Here is a 23,114-nt window from a genome sequence, read left to right as displayed (position 1 = left end):
AAATTTTATGCAAAATTACAATAATTTATTTATTCATATGCTCGTCATAGACGATTAACGTGAAAAAACTCGTTGTTGGGCAATGCAGATGAATCGTTATGAAAAATTACACAAAATACGCATTTACGGAAATTCAGCAGCATAACCCGCGCAGCTCTGTTTTCGATTTATTGATCATTGCAAGAGGCGCTCGTATTTTCGATTAATTTTTGCATCCGGAATGCTCAAGCGTCGAAAATTAATGACGGCACCAATTACACAGGTGAAGGAGAATCTGAATACACACCTAGTTGCGCGTATAATATTTGCTGTCGACTGGTGAGAATCGACGTAGCTGGATGTCGAATAACCAACACGACTGTATAAATTTTTTTACTGCTCGTGATGATGCTGACATTTTCATTCGATGCAGGAAGCGATAAACTGATACTTCCGTGTCATACGCGAGGAAGCCGCAGGGTATAAAATCGCAAATCGCGTAAGCTTACGCGGTGAATTTTATCGTAGCTTTTTTTTCACAAACCGCAATTCGCTCGCACATACCGCTTCGCCATTACGGCTGAACCACGATTCTCCGAAGTCGGGTGATATTCCGGGCTATTCTATGCCGGGGTACTAGAATAATTTATGGGGTGTGCACGCTGTACGGTATGTCTAGGATACATACCTATATCTATGTATATAATATTTGCCGGCGAAACAGAAGCTGGGCGTGAATAGTATATTAACATATGCAGAGACGAGCGGACTGCCAATAACTTCGGACTGCCATCCCTCGCTCTCTGAGTCAATTTTAATAATTAACCGGCTCGTTGAATATTCCGTGCGTCTAGCCTTCGTCGGACCTACTACGACGCGCGAGTCGGTATCAGGAGGCCGGGGTGTTGGGCCTCTGTCAACGCACGTAAGTCATTAACAAACATAAGCCCGAAAACCCAGACTGCAGTAAACGAACCTAGTCATTACCACCCTCGACCCTCTCGGAGTACATCCACACCAGGATCGAGCCTTCTATGCTCGGCCGGCGAAAGAAGAGAGAAGAAAACGCATTTATGAACTCTTTGAACAGCTAGGTGGTGTTCCTTTTTCACCAAGACACCGCAGTTGTGTAATTTTCATTATAGTCATAGTCGAAAGTGCGTGTAGAGTGTGTTTTATCTCGATTCACTTCGCGATCATGATGAGCTTTACCAAAATTAACTTCACACGGCAGACAGGCTACAGGGCGTGTGGACAGCCAAAATTTTTCCAACCCCAAAAATCGAGCCACTGCGCATTCGCAGAATAATTATAGGCATTCCACCTCCACTTGTTTGAAATTTCCCGCCTTTGCGGGTGCGCGTCTTTCAAGTATTTCTGCGCGTTCTACGTGAGTACATTTCAAATTTCCCGCCCTTGCACATGCGCGGTAGATCGATTTGGGGACTTGTAAAAAAGCCCTGTAGATTTATATCTACTTCAAACCGAGAGAATTTCATAGTTGCGTTGGATACGTGTAACGTATTGTTTGTTTGCCATAACCAAAAAATATGTAGCTCTAACAACTTAAAGTCTTCTCGATGCATTAGCACAATATTATATACACATTGAATTGCATCCCGAATCAGTTCAAACTGTGATTCCACAGTTACAAAAATGATGGATTGGAACAGGTTGTCAGTTATACGTGTAACTAGTTCGTTACGCGAATTGTGGAACAGTTTGTTCTGCTGTCACATTCGTTCTCTTTATCTCCCCCACTCTGTATTTCTCTCTCTCTTTTTACGGCTATCTTTCTCCCGCCAAACGTTGATTGCTTCGACAGAAATTCAGTGGAGTTAACAAGTAGAATAAAATGATGAAAAATTGAAAATTACATCCCCCATGCAGTCGGTGAACTTCAATCAAAAACATTCAATCAACGGGACGCGAGAATAATTAGAAAGAAAAACCATCTGCATCCGTGGGGAATTCACTACTCAACCAATTCCAAAGTAGGAACAGACATTATCTATTTTTTGCCACGCGAGGGTTACGAGTTTGAATATTCACTACTTTATGTACAAGATTCAAATTTTCAGATTCAAATTACGTGCGCTAACTGAAACATGTGAAGAGAATAATTTAAACTAAAAAAAATTTATCTCATATTTTTCCTTTCCTGAAAGCACATCGATAGTTATTTTCTGGTAAACAGTGAAAGATATATAAAAATGCGATGGGAAAGGTAATAATTCTCTCTGTGTAGCCCATTATCGATCGATCACAGCAAGAGGGTAACTAATTTAAGGGTAGTGAACGACTTACAATCAGATAATATGTTTACAAATTGAAGCCGCGTTTTTTGAGAATCTCGACGAAAAAAAAAAAATTGGACGGAATTTCTCCTTCAAACAAGCGAGGCTGTCATGTCGTCCCAAAGTGCAAGATTAAAAGTTTCTTTACATCATCTTCCTCTTTCTCCTCGTTTTATACTTTTGCTGAAGAGAACAGAACAAAAGAGATGAAAAGAATATTTCTCACCCCGGGATTTTGTCAACGCTTTCCATATATTCGCGCATGGACGAAGCAACAGAGAGAGAAAAAAAGGGAAAAGAGAGACAGGGTTACAGCAAATAGGATTCTTCTTCGAGGAAGGGATTACACAATGAAATATATTTTCCGAACAGGCGAGGGCGAGATTCTCCTTCTCTCCTTTTCTCTGCGTGATGCTTCTTTGCTAAATATAATCCCAAAGCTGTGTGACACCGGCCGGCGAATAGTGGGGGTAGAGGAGGTTGAAAAGGGCTAATAAATTAGGGTGCGATGCTAGAAAAATTCTTGCGTATCTTTCGCGGCGATTATCCCGCTTGCGTCCATTTTGCGCGTCCTTTATACATATATTATAAGATAGAACCCAGCATCAGCGAATTATGGGATACGATTGAAAATGTAACGATATCTTTGCCTCTGGTCTAGATACTTATGTATACTCTAAAAATATACGCACGACAAATCTCTTAAAAATTTTCAAAAGCAGGTAGCTAGTCTATAAGCGCGATTTAATTACGAAATACCGCACATCTTTCAATATATCGTATTATAGTTGAGCGCCTTTGCCTCGTTTCATTCTAACGAAATTTCGGCTCGTTTTTTTATTTTTTTTTATTTTTTCTTTTTATTTCTACTTCCACTTCTTCTTCTTCTCGAATTCTTTTTCTTGTTTAACGATCTCTCCGCGAGACAACCGTCGAGATTTATCGTGTCACTGTCAAACTCGTGGAGAATTATTTAGGTAGAATATACCTGTAAATAGCTCGCTGTATAGAATTTAATAACATGCTTGATGTGTAAAATTCATACGTGGGAGGGGGGGGGGAAGCTTTGGTATAATACATCGCAAAGACGTTGTTATATAATTATAAGTATAAAATACCAGAAATCTTCAAGAGGCGAAATATTAATAAATAAAGAAATAAAAAATGTGAAAATAATAATAACGCGTTCCGCGGAAAGGACGGGAGTCGGTGCTGCAGGTCGCAAAAACAAGATAAAAAAAAAAAAAAGAAATGAAACAAAAACGATGCGAGGTACGGACTTGGCGTCTTTATTACATACGACTGTCTGCGGATCTGGAATAAAGAGAGGTGGAAGATAGGCAGGGAAAAGAAAACGGAGATTACTAAAGCAGACAAATTTTTAATGATGATAAAAAGAAATCTCACCCGTACCGTTATTTCGTTATTGTATTAAAGTTAAATCAAATTGCATTTACTCTGCGTCTGCAGAGGCGTTCGAATACATGTATAAGAGCGGTTCGTCTTTCTCGCGTAAAAGAAAAGACTCGAAGAAAAAAAGTTGAGAGAGGAAATAATGATGGGATAAAATAAAATAAAAATAAAATGTTACGAGATAAAAGAGAGTAAAAGAATGAGAATATTTCTTGGCACGAACGGAGGTCGAGAGCTTCGGTGCAACGGGGATGAACTGACGCGGAGTAGCGTTTATTTCACGTTTCCATGGAATATATATATGTATAGTGCAGCCTAGTTGAACCGAGAGGATCAAAAAGAGTAACCCCTACAGCTTTAACCCTACTCGAACCAGCCTCGCCCGTATCCCATATACCCAGATATACATATACATATACTTGCGGCACTGTATACGACTGCAAACATTGTGCTTATTTAAAGCCACTCCATTCCACTTGCATTATCGTAAAGTTGTACCGCCTCGCATTAAAAGCTCGCTGATTACTTGTCCCGCGAATATTAATAGGAGTAACCCCTCTAATTTTCCCGCGTAATAAGTTAACGGTCTTACACTCTAACCGGGAGAGACGGAGAAGGAGATAAAGAAAAAGAGAGACCCGGGGCAAATTCATTGCAAATGTGCACGTGTGTAACGTACCTATATTATATGTATATTTTCTCTACTCACTCCTTCATCCATCGGAAGATTTCGTCGTCGGGGATGAACTTTGCTGCTCTTATTCTTGGCTACAATCGGTACCTGTTAATAAGTGAGGAAAAAAAAGTTTTAGCGGACAGGATTTCTGTTTCGCTCAACTGTATAATTTCGCTGGAAATAAAACACGTTTTTAAGCACGGTAGAAAAGTTTTTACTGAATTTATATTTCAGGGGTTACAGATTTTTGTTTCACCGTTTCTATCATTATCTACTTATAGAATCGAAATTTGATAATTCGCTCCAGCTGATATTTGGAAAAAAACTTGATAAATGTATTCAAACATTATACAATATACGTATACAAGATTACAATTGCAGTATATATTTATCGGAAAATTGATTTATTTTCTGGAAAAATACAGTTACCTATAAAATCGAAATTGGTTTTTCGTTATCCGGAAATCTAATCACGTCTATTTCTATTCCTTTTTCTATTCGAATTTCGTGTCACAAGATTTAAACCTTTTCTCCCATAGTCACGTAACTTCTTTCTCAACGGATCAGAGTAAATCAAATCTTTCAAATTACAATGGCAATATTTTTTATTCCTCGGTAAAAATCGAACAATAGAATCTTTCGCATACACTGAGACAAATTTGATTTGTTACAGTAAATAGAAAAATTCGGTAAAACAGGTATCGTTAAAAAAACTGTTTGAATATTGTTGGAATTACGAAAAACGAGGTACGCGCAACCATTTTGCGCTATCGTCGATCCGTTTTTAGTAATTGCAACGCAAAATCAGTTTCTGAGGTTTACTCTACTTTTTTAGTTAAACAAGGCTTTAACGTCAATTTATCGTCGCACGAGCGTTAAATTTTTGCAACAGTTGCAAGAAAATATAGTAACGGTGATCGTAATGAGAAAGAATAGTAACGGATACTAGACTTTCCGGTAACAGCTAGAAAACTAATTTTCATTTTCTACCCAGAACTATATTTTTCGACTGTGGTAAAAAATAAAAATAGTTAAGGACTGAGCGGCAACCGAAACTAAAATTTTTCTCAGCGCAGACGGTGAAATCCTTAAAGCTGCAAATCGAGCAAAGGACAAACACAAAATGGAATTGATTACTGAAATAGTAACCTCCTGATTGATCGTGATTGATTGCAAACCGAATGCAGGAAATTCACACAATTATCGCTGACGTTGTCAACCTCCAGGGTTGGCGGACTAGATCGAGTCCCAGTGAAGAGAAGTCAGAGCCGCGACCCGCTGAGAATAGTTCTCACGGCGTCCTCGCATCTCGGGATATACGCATGTATGCTTATACGTATACCGCACGTATATATAAACGAATAAACGGAGAAAGAGAGGAGATGAAACGTCGGTGAGGAGGTGGAGCGAGGGGTCGAAAACTATTTCGAAGGGGGGGAAGGGTGGTTGGGAATGAACAAGCGGATCAGAGGACGCGACACCGATCAACATTCCGAACCCGACAACTAAAGAGACAAAATTCTAATTTGGAGGCGGAACCTCGGCGGCTTGATCTTTTCTTGCAGCCCAATTTACGCCGCTTTTGAGAGCCTCGAACCCTTTTCTCGTTTTTTTTTGTTTTCGAATTCGATTTCACCAACTAATTTTTCTCATTTCACGCTCGCTCAGCTACGCCGGCCTGCAGCTGCTTAACCGCGAAAATTATGACGCGTGCAATTTGAAAATTCGACCGGTTGAGAGCTATTAAATCGGACATCGTCGATCCGGTGATACGTTATTGCATACCTATACGCGTATGGACGACACGTGGGTTGACGGGTATATAGAGAAATCTATGTTTTCGGGTTAATCGAATTTAGACGTAGCGATTAGTGGAGGAAAGCTCGAACGAGCCGAGTGCTGCAGGTCCGAGCGTGCGATAAATCTCGGCAATAAAATAAAGCTTGTTGATAAGCGATGACCGCAACGGCAATATATTTCAGACCTGACTAAACCCGGGCGAAACCCCTCCGCAGCTTTTTTCATTTTTCAATTTATTTTTTTATTCTCCTTCTACTCCTCGCGGGCTTTTTCCCTCCATTTACCCTCCTGGAATTTTTATTCTCCACACGACCGGTCTAGGATTCGGGAATTTATCGAGCTGCAAAACTGCGAAGATAACAAAGCGTGCAAGTTGCGATGCAGAGCTTCGAACGGAGCTTTTTCCCCCCCTCCAAAAATAATACGACAAAATTCAACGCGCCATTTTCTAACGTTGCTTCCAAATCGAATCCTTGACCGCGTCGAAAGCTTAGAGCCGGTTAGGACGAACTTTCAAGCTGCAAGAATGGCAGCCGAGCATCAACGTAAAGCTCTCTTTGATCACCCGCGATTTTTCCATTTCGTGGGCGTCTGATCTATCCCCAGAAGTTTTTTTTTTTTTTTTTCTAAATTTCGTTTTGTTTCTTCTTTCAGAATTTATTTATTCACTTCGTTTCTTATTACCTCATTTTGTTTTCATTACCGTTATTATTGTCATTATTATTTCACTGCCTATTTCCGTACGGCGGCTATATGGTCGGAACCGAATCCCACTCGCATGGATTTATTAATCACGCGATATTCCGGAGCGATATAATATATCAAGCGGCGTTGTTTAAGGTTCACTAATTGGACACGAAGAGCATCACGGCTCGTCTAGATACGGCCATACTCACAACTGCTGCGCTCCGACTCATCGTGATCTACCATCGTGAAATTCCCGCAATTCGCTTCCTTCGAAGTTCTGCGTTTGCAAAAAATTCTGCATTTCACGCGCTCCGCGGATGATGCGTTAGAATCGGATGATCGATGCCATTTTCTTGGCACGAAATATTGCCACTCTGCCATTCGTGGAATATTATAGTCGAAATTCACCAATTTCACCATTTCTTTTCACGTAACAACTGAGATGATAGCGTTTTAATTGAATTAAATTTGCTTCGCGTAAGTCGCGGTCTTTGAATCGTCGTTGTACTTTTTTTTTTTTTATTTTCGCTTCACCCAATGAATATTTCACCGCAAACAGATAGCAGTGTGAAATAACGAGAGAGAAAATTGACACGCTCCGTGAAATAATGTGAATTCCGAGCAAGAGTAATTTGCGACTTGATAAAATTTATCCACTATTTTATTTTTCCGGCCATCCCAGCGACATATATTTCGCAGATGATGGGACATTCGAGATCTCTATATCCTTCGGAGTTTATGATGTTTGCCACGAGCTGAAGAGATCGAGCAGAGAGAAGAAGAGCTCAGGCAAATTTCATGGCGCACTTCCCACTCTTTCGCGTAAACATCGATTATAATCCGTACCCTCCGAGCTAAAATTCCCAAGAGCAAGAGTCCCTGATAATCCACGCGCGTTTCTCCCGCCTCAAAGATCGCTGCACAGCGGTTACAAGGAATTTATTTTTACCAAAACTCCCAGCCGCGAATTTGATCGATGAGGGTGTAAAACTAGGCGCGAATTAAGGTCGAAATTTGGTTGAAAGGGAAGAGAATTCAGGGACGAAGTCACGTGCTGCAACCAAATTCCCGATTTCTTTACGGTATCAGTTTTCGTTTTTCTTTTTTGTTTTTTTTTTTTTTTTTATCCTTGTTGGGGATCCAGCGAACGGGACGTCAATTTCGTCGCACAGGATTACGCGGGCTGATATTGCTTTGCTCCTCGTAAATCGTTGGAAATATTACATGTTATACCAGTTATATGCCCGCCATATATACACATATGTATAACACACACGTTTACCAAGGACCCGCCTGTAATACGTAATTCGCAAAATAAAAGAAAAATGACTGAAGAAATTCAATTAGTATACCAATCGATACGAAGTTCTTCGGTCGGATCTTTGCAAATGTAAATATGGTACGTAATAAATAAGCGTGCGTGTGCGTGTGTGTGCATACATATACGTATATACATTCAAGGCTCAGAACTCGAAGTATTTCCCGTCGTAAGAAGTATAAAGAGGGAAAACGAAACGAAGAGTACAACGAAAAGAGAGAGAGAGAAAAGAAAATAAACGAAGAAAGAAAATCAACCGATAGAAATAATGAGAAAATGAGAAAAAAATAAACTGTAGCAAAAAATGCGAAACGAATGAAAGACGAGGAAGTGGAGAGAAATAAATATAATAATATAAAGACCGAGCGATTTGAAATAAAGTACAGATGCTCGGTTGACTCGTAAAGTCGTTTCTGAGACGCGGCCACGATCTAATTAAAGACTATTAAATAAAATGTATATATACGTATACGCGTGCACGTATAGCCGATTTTTATACTCACGAAGGGAATTATTTATACCTAGATTTGTAATTCAGCCTCAGCGTGGTTTCCACAGAGACATTTTCTGGACAATATTTACGACCGCAATTGCAATTTTGCAGCATTAAATGGAAAGATCGAGTATAATATCGAGTGCGAGTTCGATTCATCAATGTAGCGAAACGTGATGTGGGTGTGTCTGGTATTTCTGCAGTGTAGAAAGAGAGTGAGAGACGGTGAGTGAAGAAAAGTAAGAAGAAATGTAATAAAAATGAAAGAATATAATACGGTGAATTTTAAACGCATCCATTTGTCGGCCGAGGGTCGACGGGCGTCGTTATAAAGCTTTCGTCCGCAAGCAGCGTTATATGTAAATCTATATACATGTATATAAAGAGCCTGAGAAAAGGTGTAATTTTACGTTTCGGTTGATGGCGCCAGAGTTAATGGGTGTAACTTTAGCCCCCTTTTAGCAATCTTCGAAATAACTTAACGAATGCTGCGGTACGCGAGATATCCGAAAGCTCCGAAGAGAATCGAGTCTCCCACAATTTCAAGAGCTATTTTTTCTTCCCTTTGTCATTGTCAGCACTCGCGCTGTGCCGGGACGGCACTAATTTCTCGAATTTATAAAGTGGATTGAAAAGAGAAAACAAAGTTAAAAGAAAAAAAAAAAAAAAAGAAAAACGTAAAAAAGCTGAGGTGATAATAAAGAGTCGAGGATAGGTGATAAAACTTTTTTTCTCTTTTTTTTTCTATCTTTTAATGAAAACCACAAAATTTATACACAGAATTCGTACAACGACGACCAAAAACTCCGCGGTTTCGTGGCAAAATGCGAAGTCGGGCGAGGTTTGCTGCCTAAACGCGGCGGCAAGTGCGTAATTTACCCGAGGAATTAACAGCCACCGAAAACGGTGGAAGAGCGGAGCCGAGGAGACAGAGACAACCGAGTCTCTGTACTGATTACTCATTCTATTCGCGTCCCGGAGCTAAGACCTGCAGCCTTATGCGATGTTCGTGTTCCTTCGGGCGGGCGCGTCATGCCTGCCAAATAAAAGCAACCCGGTCGGGCTCGTCTACAGTGTAACCTGTAACGCCGATGCGTTATACGACACAATTTAGAAAAAAGGATCAGTCACGGCATCCGAGGAATATTAACCACCGTCTCGACCGATCAGCGCCGCCCCTAAAATGTCTCACTTCGTCTTACAGCCGAGACCCAATTCGCTGCTGACGAAACCACTTTCGATTCGGCAGGGTGGATATTTTCAAACTGCATTTGACGAAACGCTAGAAATTAATTCGGCTGATTTTTATTTCGAAACGCATTGTCGCGTAAACTGGAAACCGATTACTTAAGAATACAGACTAAAGGAATGTTCCGAGAAGAATTCGAGATAACGTCAAACGCCAGCAGAAACCTTACGTACAATTTTTACTGCCAATTTTCATCAACAATTATGTACAGAATTCTGTTCTCAATTTTTGGAAAAGTTTAAAATCTTGTCATCGAAATACAGTCTGAAAAAAAGTTAAAACTATACCTTCGAGACGTCATTGTAACTTGTAACGATTAGTTTTTCAATTTTCAATCGTCTCGCAAGCCTTAGATGTACCTCTTCAATTTTCTTCTCGATACAGTGATTGAGCGGTAAAACGGCAGACGAAATATGTTTCAGACGATTGAAATGTTCGGGTATAAAGAGTAAGATGTTGAAATGGTAAAAAGAAATTAACAAGTCTGAGTTACAGATCCGTGAGAATTTCTATCCGAGGCGAGCGGAGCGTATGGTGAATAAAAAAAAAAATAAAAAAATAAAAAAACGAGAAATCAGGCGTCAGATCAGATATTTTCGTGTTATATTATATTGTCGTACACAGTGAAAAAGCGGGTCGATGAAGGTATCCGAGCGAGACGAAAGGGATTCATCGCCGAGTCCGAGAAAAGGGGGACACGGCGAAGCGTTGACGGAGTCCCGATCGTTTCCAGCTCGTCCCGCGGCCCGAAATCCGCCTCAGGATGAAAAGAACGTGAATTCGGAGTTACGACCGAGTACAGCGACATCCGTCGTGTGAAAATGCGAGGAGTCGGAGAAAACGTGCCATCGAGGAAGCTGCGACGTTGGTGTTTCTGACGTCACGGTGGTCCGTTGTTCCAATTAATTCGTCATTGGGAATCATGGAGGAAATATTAGCGGTAGAAAAGCTTCTTTGAAGATAACCGAAAAGCCGTGATAGTCGCAATGGAATTCAGCCGGCAAGAGGAATTCTCCTCTCGTCGTCGCGGCTCGGCTGCACCGCATGGGTTCTAGTATAAAAATATGTTTAATTGCTACTATGAATTCCGACAACTCCGGCTTGACGAGACTCTCTTTTACGATGTTTTGACGCTTGTATCCGCGTTTTTATTCAACGGCGACATTTTTCCAACCCGAACCATCGTCCCCGCGACCGACTGCGGAGGATATCCACGTCACAAGTTTAGTGTCAAAACACTTTACAATGAGGCATGCAGGCTCTGCTTGGCTGGGAAGAAGCTATGCGTGAAATAAAAAGTAAGGGAAAAAAAAAACGGGAAACCAGTGCCAGCTAGCCTGGATTCCTTCTTGTTTTCACCATTCCCGAAAACCTTTCGCGACGCGAGTCCGGGACTAAGTGATGCATAAAGATTGAGAGCGGATGGAAATCCGCGGTAAAAGTGTGCATCGATCAAATCAGAGTGGAGAAAAACGGACGGTGGACGATGCCGGATCCGAGGAGGATCCTGATCCGCGATAGAGTTTTGAATTTCATCGGTTTCCAGGGAGCTGGACGGACGGACGGACGGTTCTTTTGATTTCCCTCTGACCCGCGGTTCGACCCGATCCATTCATCCTCGAGGAACCGGGACTGCGGAGCTTTTCAGTCAGCGTTAAAAAATGCCCGATTCTTTCCATGGCCGTTGAAAACGCCCACGCAAGCTGGCAAAGATTTTGCGGAATTCGCGCGTACTTCCCTGAGAAAATTCCTTCCGCATTTCCGACCCATAGTAGTATACGTGCCGACGTGTGTTCTTCGCCCGGTTCGAGCGAGACGACATCCGAAATCCAAAACCCCCGGGAACGACTTCTACTGAAAATTACGTCGAAAGTGCGCTTTCTCACTTTTCCACTTTACCGCTTTTCAGATTTTCTTTCAAGCTGCTTTTTCCACCGCTTCGCTGTACAACGGAACCTGTCTCTAAGAACCCTCGTACCTAAGCGAAAATTGAATATATACCCCACGACGAATGGTTTCAATCAAGGGGGATCCAAACTTTATTCGCCTTCAAACTCGATCGTCTCGTTTCGACGATGACCCCAATCTTCCTGTCCACTTGAACAAACTGTTTAAAGGATGATCGAACGGTGATCGGAAACGGCAAGAAAAAAGGAAGTCGCGGTTAACCGTATTTTAGTTTAACGAAGCACCGCCCGTACGTTCGCGAACAGAGCGCACATGGCTTTGGATCAACTGAGAACAAATCAAACGACTTCAAGTGTCCTCAAAAGATTTCCGACCGAGCGTGTGCACTCGAATCGATTTGAGATAATTCTCAGCCAAGTAAATGTACGTCCATTGATCAATTTCGGTTACATTTCATACTTCACGATGAGAACGTTGAGCGCGGTGACGATGAAAAAAGAGAACGGTGATACTCGAGTGGTTTAATGCCGATATACACCACTTAGGCTAAACCCCACAGTGGTTTAACGATCGTACAGTTGGAGTGACGTTAAATAGAGTGTCCGTGATGCGGCGGAAGACTTGTGTAGCTTTTCGCTCTTGGAAGAGCAGCTTCGGTTTGTATGCAGGACCCTGGAGGCCAGGGATCTATATACGAGACGCGTACCATCAGCCAGAGTGAGTAGGGACAGGCCGTCACAGGGAATCTCTAGCCGTAACGAAAATGTGTCGATGGTATAAGAGGGGTAAACTCTGTTACACTTTACGATCCGGAGCCTTACGAGTTGACTTAAAGGCTGCGCGAGTCAGGCGTTAAAGCGTTAAAGTACCGTTGAAGAGAATTCGGGAAGCTGTCAGCCGAGTCATAGTGGAAAATCGTTACTTTGTCACCGCGGGTGAAAGCAGTCGAAAACCGTGGACACGCAGGACTCGTAAAGTTTCGCCTGCCTTCCCGGGAATTAACCCGTCATTCTCTTCCTGAAGGGGGGGGGAGGGGGGGGGGGGCCAAAGCCAAGGCCAAGAAAACGGCACAACGATGTGTATCTTTGCAGGATCGAGGAATATTTTCTGAAATTATCATCCCCCTTCACCCTTCTCCTTCCCTCTACGCTTTCTCTCGTTTAATCCAAACTTATTTCGTCTTTTTAACTCCCGCCGTGCCGCGCTGCGCGCAGCTGGATTCTTCTTTCAAGCTGAAAACTCTCTCCCTTGACGCGACCGCCCCGCACTTTATTCGTCCAATTTTCTAGATGATTGCGAAACGTTGGACGTTGAATACCTTCCACCATAAATGATCGTTACTTCGCCCTCTTCTCGCCATTCGGTTATACCCAGCAGGCCACACGACGAAAAGGGTATTAATATTTATACCATTTCTTGTTTTTCCTTTTACAGAACGGAGAATCACCGCAGTACGTCACCGACAGGCTGCACCAGTTCTCGGATCCCTTAGCGAGGTTTCAACCAATCAATGGTAAGTTATAAGTTCATGTATCATCACCGAGTCAAAACACGGGGTGTTTGAAACAAGGTCGTTCCGTTTTGGCCGAGTGATCTTCCCTTACCCAGTTACGCGGACGAATAACGTATCGTTTCAACCGCGAACTGGTATTTTCTAGAAAAACTGACGGACGAAGATACATCCGGACGTTACGTCCCCTCGTAATCCAAGAGAATCACCACCGAGCCTCTGTTCAACAACCCTTAATTGAGCATTTCTCAAGTTTTAACCTTGTTCGCCGAAAAGTTTCCTCAGTTCAAGCATAACGTTCCATTCACTCGGTATTATAAGGTAGGCTTTAAAACTGACAAGAATCACGACGCATATACAGATAATTCTGCAGTATTTCTTTCCTCACTGATCGTGATATACGTAGCTGTACAATGACGTGACTGAACTAAAAAACCAGCCTCGTCGTAAAATTTTTCGATTTTCGCGTTGCTCGGTAAGAAATGATCCATCGACAGAAATTTCAATGCATCGAAGGAGCATCAATCAAAACCACGCAGATCCGGACAAAGGTTGGTGATGGTGGTGGTGGTGGGGGGGGGGAGGGCTACTGAAAAAATTGACCAAAAACTGGGGCATGAGCGTCGAAGAGAGACGCGAGCCGGCTGCGGTAGCGAGAAAAGGGTTATCTCTCGAATTGGGGTTTTGGAAAAGCCTCGGTTATGCGGAATCACGCCTCTTCTGCTTTCTCGCGTCATCCGTCCACCACTCTCTGACGAATATTGATGACCCCTTCTCAGCCGGCTCTCTTCTCCGTCTCTCTTCCATCCCGGGTGACAGCGCCTAATACCTACCTTACTTTCTCTAGAGAGAGAGAGAGAGAGAGAGAGAGAGAAAGAGTGATAGAGGGAGAGGAGGGGGGAGGGGCGGGTAATCCACCGATGGTTAATGAGTTCCACCACGCCCTGCCGATCCTTTTTTCAACCCTCCGGAGACAGGGGCAACGGATCAAACTGAACCAATAATCGCGTCTACGGGGCCAGATTTGTATGCGAAGATGGCAGCCAATCTCCCTTTTGGCCTAAGTATAAGGTGCGACTCGACAATTGTTTTTTGCGTCCGATCCCTCCTCTTTTTCCGGTTGCTCGTTTGTTCTTTCAGCCGCACTTTTCACGCTGATTTAAGAAAGAACATGCTCACAAATCGAGTCCCTAATGATGCTCGGGGAAGAAAATAAAAGTGACAACATCCAGCGAATTAGCGACTTTGTCATTAGAAATCTGTCTGTAAATGTATGTAAACAAAATTAAAAAAGTGGAATCGTAACAAAATTATTAGACAAGTGTTTTCAATTAATTTAATTTGAACATACGTCTTGTTATGAGAAAAAAAAAACAACAACAAAATTAAATCAACAAATTCGAACTAATTGTAACTCGTAATTCCGTAGATCGGATATTAGGGACATATTTTCAGAAATTGTTACACAAATGTCAAATCTAAGTTCGGTTGCCTATTTGCCGGCGCTGAGCAATAAGTTTCGCAAAAAAAAACCTCCAGTATAAATATATCAATTGAATCAGCACATTGATACGAGTTTACAGAATCGCGCAGACTCGTGCAATATTGAGTAAGAAATAAGGTCTGCAACAGGATGGTAGCGGAGAAACAATGTCCGGTCCGCTGTCTTCCCACATCAACCCTCTCGAAACCCGCAAGCTTTGCAAGAACGGGTAACAAGACTAACCTTCTTCTAGTTTCCAAAGTGAAATTATCAGCCAATTAGGGCGTAAAACCTCACAAGATGCAAACTGAGCGCCGTGAGTGAGTCCAACTTCGCGCAGTCCGCGTGGCGATCTCGGGAAAGGTTGCCCAAAAGTAAAAACAGAGAAAGAATGAAAAAATTGCTTCAATCTTAGAGCCGGCGGATTGAATCTTTCTCATCGAATATCATGAATGAGTATCTTCTTGAGCGAGCGTCTCGATTGCAAGTTTTGTCAATGGATACGGTATCACGGATGTGATAAAAACGCTCGAACGGCGAGCGGCTTGCGCTTACACCGTAAACGACTGCAAAAACCAATTCGTTCATGTCTGTTGGCTGGCCGTGAAAAACCCAGCAGCATCTGGGACTTGCAACCAGCTGCACACTCTTCTTACAAAGCTCTTACAGCCGACTAAATTCTCCGGGTCGGTGACCTTTTTTGCCGTCATTGAGAGACCGCGAATCGTGTGCGTGACATTTTTTCTCTTGATCACGATTATTTACATCAATGGAGATTCGATATTCGTTTATAACGGATCAGAGAGAAAATAGATATCGAACGAAGAGCTTGGATGTAACCTGTTGTTGAATTATTGCGAATATGCGGTGTTCGATAACGCGTATTACAAACGCATCGAGGCGGACGATTGACAGGAATTTCCGGTGCAGCGAAACAATTGTTACTGAAAAGGACCGTTAGCCGAGCGCCTAGTTGATGCGATATGCCCGTAGCGATAGGCACGCAATGGAAACCAAACTTCTCCGTATACTAAAGCATCGCACAAGCGAGCAGTGAATTGCGATACATCGCAAGCTCTGTGTGGAGGAAATTCGCGAATATTCAGGGAGTACTCAGCCATTCGGATAATTCGGAGCTTTTAGAGTTTAAGAAATTTAGGTGTTCGATTATAAGTCATTCGGAATAACGTCGAATAACCTCTCGAGTTTTAACCAAGGAAACAGTTGAAGCGCGAAAAGTTCCTTCATCCAAAGTTTCGGTACATTGCGGAAACCGATTGAAAAAAAAAATCATTACAATGCCTTGGCGGAACGCGGGTCGGTAGAAAATATATTCATTTTTCAGAAAAATCAATTGCTCGTCTCAAAGTGAGGGGGGATTTCTTCACGGGGATTTGATTTTCAGACAGTGAACATCGACTGCAAATTTTTTGACCCGTGTTCGTAATTTACACAATAATCGACAAAATAAATCGAAATATTCTCATCTTACGGTCATAATTTACCCCTAAACAGTGGTTCCCCTTCAAAGAAACTCCGCCATAATAGATTCCCGTCACAAGTGGCTAAGATTTTGCCGGACTTGGATACAACCGTCAACAGTTTACAGATTAAGCTGCTTGTACAAAACGAGGTTAAGTCTCTCGGAAATAGGCGATGTTTGGTCGGGTGATTCTAAGGGTGTTTCCGATTGTCGAGCGAGTGGGTCCGCCTACATCCGACTTGAAGACATAATCGTTCGGAGGGACGAGGGTTCATTCTCGGACTCAAATACCCGCGAGCTTGCAGCCCGTCCGTCCATCCGTCCGTCGCGGTAAGCCGTAACCGAAAGGAGATGGGAAAATGAGAATTCGAAGAGAGAGAGAGGGAGGTAGAGTGGAGTCGGAAAAGAGAGGAACAAACTTTTCAATCTTCGCTCGGCTTCTCTTCGTGTGTACAAAGTAAACAGCGAACACGAAGCGGCGACGGTATCCGCCAAGTTGGTCGCCGCTGTGTGTCCGGCAATCCAAGAGCAAGAGAGCGGGAAACTTTCTTGGGGGGTAATTAGTCCCTGCCTAAGCCAACCGTGACTGGCATAACTTTCGAGGTTGTATCTCGTCGAGTCAACGCGAGGGTGTAGGTGAGGAGACGGACACTGCTAAGCTGCGGGAAAGTGCACGAGAGGAAAAGCTCGGTCTGTAAGGAGAGGAGGGAATTTAAAATTTCAAATTCCCCTACTCGGGCTTGAATTCCAAACAATGAAAGTTCACGGGAACCGAGTCTACCGCAAACACGGAAGATGAGAATATAAGCGGCCTGCTGCTTGCGAGTATGAAAGAGAGAGAAATCGGCTATTCGGTTACCCGGCAGCGTCTCTGGGCACGGGTATTTTTAAACAGATTAATGTCCGTCTCATCCCGATGCTGGAAAGTTGAGACCGCAGAATCCAGATCGATATTAATGAGGTAGCCAGCCACACGCCTGACCGACACTTTACTTCGGCTATAACACGCATCGCTGCTTCATCCTCTTTCCAGATATATTCCAGCTGCAGGTACAACTTAGTTGCCGCATCGTCACGCGTTGGTTACACACCGAATAATCAGTCACGTGACTCCTGGGAAGGTTGTCAAATTCACGTTTGTGTCTCGATAGTCGATTATTCCGAATTAAAATTAATAATAACAATAACAACAACAACAATAATAATAAATCATACGAAAGCGTAACAGGTAGAGAAAACGAATCGATCCTGTCGTAATTTATATTTAACATAAATGTCACCTACCGTAATCACTGGACGCAGGCATGATTGCGATGGACTCGAATCGCACGGCTTTTAAGGTAATTACTACGAGGGTTGGTTTTTGCTACTTGGCGGGTCGGCAATTCCGTAGGTCTGGAGGAAAGAAAAAAAAAATGTCGGAGTGACATGTGTCGCCGGTTTTCATTGGCAGACGGGTACGAACGAGCTGTCGGTGCTGTCTGTTACGTACGCTTCCGCAGATTGGATAAAATCAACATTCTTTTTCACCCCTTCCGCGGAATGTCACGCTTTTGTGTCGCAATTTTTCCATACCGTGAATAAATATTATTTCGCAATGTAAACAAAGCCCGAGTTACAGAGTCGAGCTTTGAATGTCAGGTGCAGCGGCCCTCTAAGAGCTATGAAATAATGGCATGTGGCCAGAAAAGAATGCGGGAGGAAAAAAGCTCGCCGAATTAGAGTCGAGTGAAAATACGCGACTGCAGCAGCGATCTTTTGACATTTAGAAAATTGCCAAATTTTTTACTGCGCGATTGGAAAATGCGATAAGAATTCTGGATCGAAAAGGTTGTCGTATATCATCTAGTTCAACAAAATCACGTCGATTATTAAAGTGGCAATTATCCAAGACAGCGATCAAACGGCGATAGTTAGTCATAGAACTGTCGCCGAAATAAAATAAAAAATACGAACATGTAAAAAATAATTGGGATTCAAGCGACGATTGAAAAATGAAAAAAAAAAAAAAATAAAAAAATGGAACAAAAAACGGGGGCAAAAATTGAGTTGATTAAATTTCTGACAGAACCGATAAACGTGAACTATAAAAGTCGATTCGATCACTTGTCCGGAGGAACATTGCAATGCAACCAATAAAAATAACGAAATTTAGCGAAAGATGAAAATAATTAAACCACGTCATTTGCAAGGATTTTAGTTTCATATGTACATATACTCGTTAATATTACAGTTTAGACCAAGTCTAAAAATCGCCGAGCACGGAAAATCATATGATTAAACTTGTTTCCCAAATTGGCCTCGATTGTCGCCTCCGATTGTGAGAGCGATCAATTTCTGTTGTCTAATTGGTCCGACAAGGGCGTGCGCTGTGTTCGTGAACCAATTTGTACGAGTAAAAATTTCTGAGAAAAGAAATTCATGCGGAGGGGATGAAAAGGCGATGCTTCACTCCGGGGAGGCAATGCTACGTGTATTATAAGAAATTACAGCCGCCTATGTATCATCACCGAGGTGGATAATTTTTACGCAATTTTTCTCTGAATATATTGCCCGTCATAAAACGCGGCTTACTCGAACAGCATCGTTTTTTTCCCTTTCCTCCCTTCCTAAGATTCCTTAAAAAGCTACGCATTATATGGATTATAATGCAGATATATATATATATATATATATATATATATATATATATATATATATATATATATATATATTATATACCCGCAAGCGGTTTCAATTTTACTCCCTGGCCAATTTAAAAAACGGCTAATTGATAATTATACCGCCGACGAATACCGCGACAATTTATTCGCATTAGGCCGCATGGAGCGACGAAAAAAAAGGAAAAATCGAATTATGCGTTTCAATTTTGGCGCAACAATTTCACGCGGTATTACCGAAAACCAAGTGCAGTAAAGCGCCTTGCAACGAGAAGGATACGAATCCGTGTATTATGTCGGCGTAAAACACCGCCAACAAGCCACTCCGCGAATTTATTCTCAACTGATAGATATACCGAGGGGCGGTGCTGAGATCTGCATGCCGTATAATTATTACTCTAGTCTGGTGATAAATTATTTCCTCAACTGGGTGACGACTTTACGGCACGACACCGCGCGGTATTAGCAAAGATGAGGATAAAAAAAAGAATAAAAAAAAAAAGAATAAAAAATCAAGTAAAAAAGAACAAAAAAACCGACTACACAGCATGAATTTTTTCAAAAGTTTTCAATCAGCGACGTTCAGGTGAAACGTGTCACGAAATGGCGGAAGACGGGCCTTTGATTCTGTCCTTTATTGGTTCGGACAGAATTAACCGAAAATTCGTGTTCGATCGTTCGAATGAGTTAACATTTGCAGAGTGATATTTCCTCATGTTTTTCTATTTGTTTCAATTTTTGCGAATAAGATACGGGAAAGAAAAATAAGCATAATGCGTACATTATTATCGCGATTGAAAATTAAAGATCCAAAGGCAAAGACACGTGACTCGTATACGACATGCTCGTTGTATATATGTATGTATACCAGGTCCAAAGAGACGCGTGTGGGAGTCAAGGAATGAAATTATACAAGCCTGATAAATAACAACCGCATTTCGCAAGGTGGAAGTATTTCTGAGAGAGTGCTTAATTTTCCAACCGCACGAGCGTGATCTTATTTTTCCAAAAATTTACACTCACAAGTAGGTACTCGAGTACTTTTTTAGCTGCAAGAGAAGAAGTGATCCATTTTATTGATTAACGTCGTTGTGCTTGTCGACGAGTCGCAACAATCGATTTCAACCTAACAATCGCTGATAAAAAATCACTGAAATCCCATAACCGCGACATAATTCCACGAATTTACCATTCCCATTTTGTAGAATCCGTGCCATTTTTTTTATTTCTGTCTCAAATTAGTATGTACTGGAGTATTTTTGTTCAGAATTTCGTATAGGTGGAATGGGAGTTTTAAGCCGTTTTTTGCGATTGTGATACGTGGACGTCGATATTTGGAGCTAAGTACGTCAACGTCGAAATCGACCGGGACACCCCCTTAATTGTCGAAATTCGACTGGAGCCGAGAAGCCTGACGGGGCGTGCAGGTTCTATTTCCGTATCGTATTTGGAAAGGTTTCGTTTTTCGGTCGCGCTCAAATTGTGGCGGAATTAATTGGCCTATATTCCTGAAATAGTAACCATCTCTCTACTAGCGGGTAGTTAGAGTCGGACGGGCAAGTCTCGTCATGTCAAATTGCATCGGACAGGCGTTTCGATTCGTCATCGCTGAAAGCTGGAATTTCACTCGAGAAAGGAGAAATGAAAAGACAGCACTGTCATCGCAATTTGAATCGAATCGATGAGCTGCCGGCTCAATTCCCTGGGCTGATTGCGTTTGACGGTAACATTGTCTCAAGAGACACCGCTGCCTGAGAGCGAATTACATTCGACGCGTATCCTCGCGAGTAAAAAATTTTCTGGAAGAAAGCTTCGAAAGCCGCGGAGAATGCGATTCTTACGAGCTTTCAGAGGTCGTACAAGGTTTGGGGGCGTCAGTAAATTACGCCATCGATTTTTCATGGTTTTCGACTTCCCCCCTCCTATTCCTAATTAGACGTGTAATGCGGTGAATTCAAATTCAAAATGTCAAATTTTACTTTTTCCATCTGACGTCATAATTTTTCTATCCCCACCCCTGAAACCAGTGACGTAATTTATGGACGCTCCGTTTCGGCTGCATCAATCGGTCCGAGGAGCATAGAACGCGGTTCAGAACCTGTTCATCGAGTGTACGAATAAAACCGGGACTTTTCCTGGCAGACGGTTGGAGCTGTGCAGGTAGCCTTGGCACGAACTTGTCATTATCTCTTATTACCATCCGGACGATAGCCGAGAGACCGCCGAAGACGCGAATATTACACGAGGATAAATTGGACGGCGGGAGACGAACGCGCCAACTGCCAAAAATCTGACGAAGGGTAAAACGGCGGGCTTGTCGAGTGACGATGAAGCGGGCTGCAGATTGCACGTGCAACGAGCGCGTGTTTCATCTTCGTAAAACCAATGGGCGAAAAGACGATGGACCGGTTCCAAAACAAGCCTCGTTTGCGACGCGAGGTTCCTCCGATTTTCCAACCCCGTAGATCGGGAACACTCAATGCCGCGGAGCTGAGGCACGTTTCTCTGGCTTTGGCTTTGGCTGGGAAAAGAGGCCTCGTTCGTGTTCCGCGATGCAAATTTGCACCGCTACATAGTCCGCCTTTAGCGTTCAATGTACGGAATACGAGAACGAAAATGTCGCCTCTCATACCAGAGATACTCGTATAACTCATGGGACTCGGCCAAATCCAACGCTAACTAGCCTTTACGCAATGTTTGCCATGCTCTCGTGCTCTTTTTTCACTCTTGTTTACCTACTTAGTTTTTCTTCTTCCGTGGATGCAGTTGCACGATCGCGATTCTTTCCTAATTGCACACTCCATGGAAAGACTATAGAAAGAGAACGGCTGCAAACGATATTAGTTCGTCGTTATACTGTACTTTCGCACTGTTGTCAATGCCGAAATACTCGAAAGACGTTTTGGCGTACACGTATACTCACTTCAAAGTTTCGAGGGTAATCGAATACTTTTTCACCTCACATCGAATCTACAGCATCCAACATATTCACCATTCGCTCTCAAGGGTGACTCCAATTCCGCCGAACAACAAACGTTAGGCGCTTTGTATTTAAATTTAACACAAATATAGTCCGGACCGATAAAACTCTCTCCACTGACGGAAGGGTTCGTTTACACATCGGCTGAAGTTTTAAAAAACAGAACAGTGTTGATCGGACTGTGAAACATTGCGAAAGAAAAGCACTTGAGCACGATGAGTTCTCAAACTCCGATAAATGACTGCGTCGGTAAAGCCTGATCGGAAAATGCCGCTCCACCTGATGTTCAATTAATTTCTGACCGAGCAAAGCTCCCTCCGAAGCTTTTGACCGGTACAACACGTCGACCTACGCTACTCGTCGTTTTCCGGTGTGCATAGGTGTAAGTATAATACAAGCGGTAGCGTATCGGAGGACAGTTTAGCGACGTGGAATCTCAGGATCAAAATAAAAGCAAACATTCTTCGAGTGATATTTATAGTATCTGGGTATCTGGGTATAGCGAGCATGAGACACAACAGACTAACACTGGGTACGCCTGTAGCACACTTCTCTGGGAATGACGCGTGTCGCCCAGCGGCTTCTATCTCGGTGCATAAATTTCTTTGGGGAGTAAAAATTGGAATTTTCACTTTGATCAAAAAATTTTTACGGAACCGAAACTGCGACGGCACATCGCTCAGTAATACGAGACTCGAAATCACAGGATTATATATTGACCGGATGATTTTACCTACCGTAGCCTGTTCGAGCCGGGGAGAAAAGTAAGTTTCCCATGTGCTTTGGGCAGCACGAATTTCATTTCTTCTACAGAGGAAATTTAATTTCATCAGGTCGCGAGGGAAAGTGTCCTCGTGCACATGGCCGAGAGCATCGGGTATATATAGAGAGAGAAAGCTGGAAGATATCACGGAAAAAGGAGCAAGACGGAGATCCGGCGAGCCGGGTTGAAGTCTAGATGGACGATAGGCAGCGGCGCGTGTACTAGCGGAGTATACACGAGTATGACCTATTAATACAACTTCGGATTAATTAGCGTTAATGAATACCTGGGCATCGGCGAGCGTGGAGCATAATTTAGTCGAGAAAGACAGTCTCCCTCTGTATTACATGAGTGGAAACAAACGCGATATGCCTGAATATGCGTGGGTAAAGCGAGATGGAGAGATTACGAAGAG

General features: G+C 42.6%; 1 protein-coding gene across 5 annotated transcripts in view; it reads left to right on the top strand.

Moving 5' to 3' along the window:
- Positions 1 to 23,114, top strand: part of nau (myogenic-determination protein nautilus) — a 62,411-nt gene that overhangs the window by 13,031 nt on the left and 26,266 nt on the right. For 2 of the 5 annotated variants that reach the window (XR_006882909.2, XR_006882908.2), the window contains exons 4-5: positions 13,255 to 13,333; positions 13,479 to 13,651. Coding sequence is in view for 2 of the 5 variants with exons in the window: in XM_046623841.2 (XP_046479797.1) it covers positions 13,255 to 13,333; positions 13,479 to 13,525 (126 nt within the window). In the remaining 3 variants the exon portion in view is untranslated. Of the gene's footprint in view, positions 1 to 13,254; positions 13,334 to 13,478; positions 14,772 to 23,114 lie in introns of those variants that run through there. The other 3 variants (XR_006882907.2, XM_046623841.2, XM_046623840.2) reach the window with 3 other exon arrangements.

This window comes from Neodiprion pinetum, chromosome 4 (assembly GCF_021155775.2).
Source record: "Neodiprion pinetum isolate iyNeoPine1 chromosome 4, iyNeoPine1.2, whole genome shotgun sequence".
Classification (NCBI taxonomy): Eukaryota; Metazoa; Arthropoda; class Insecta; order Hymenoptera; family Diprionidae; genus Neodiprion; species Neodiprion pinetum.
The sequence above is the reverse complement of the archived record's forward strand: the minus strand, read 5'-3'. Positions and strand labels throughout refer to the sequence as shown.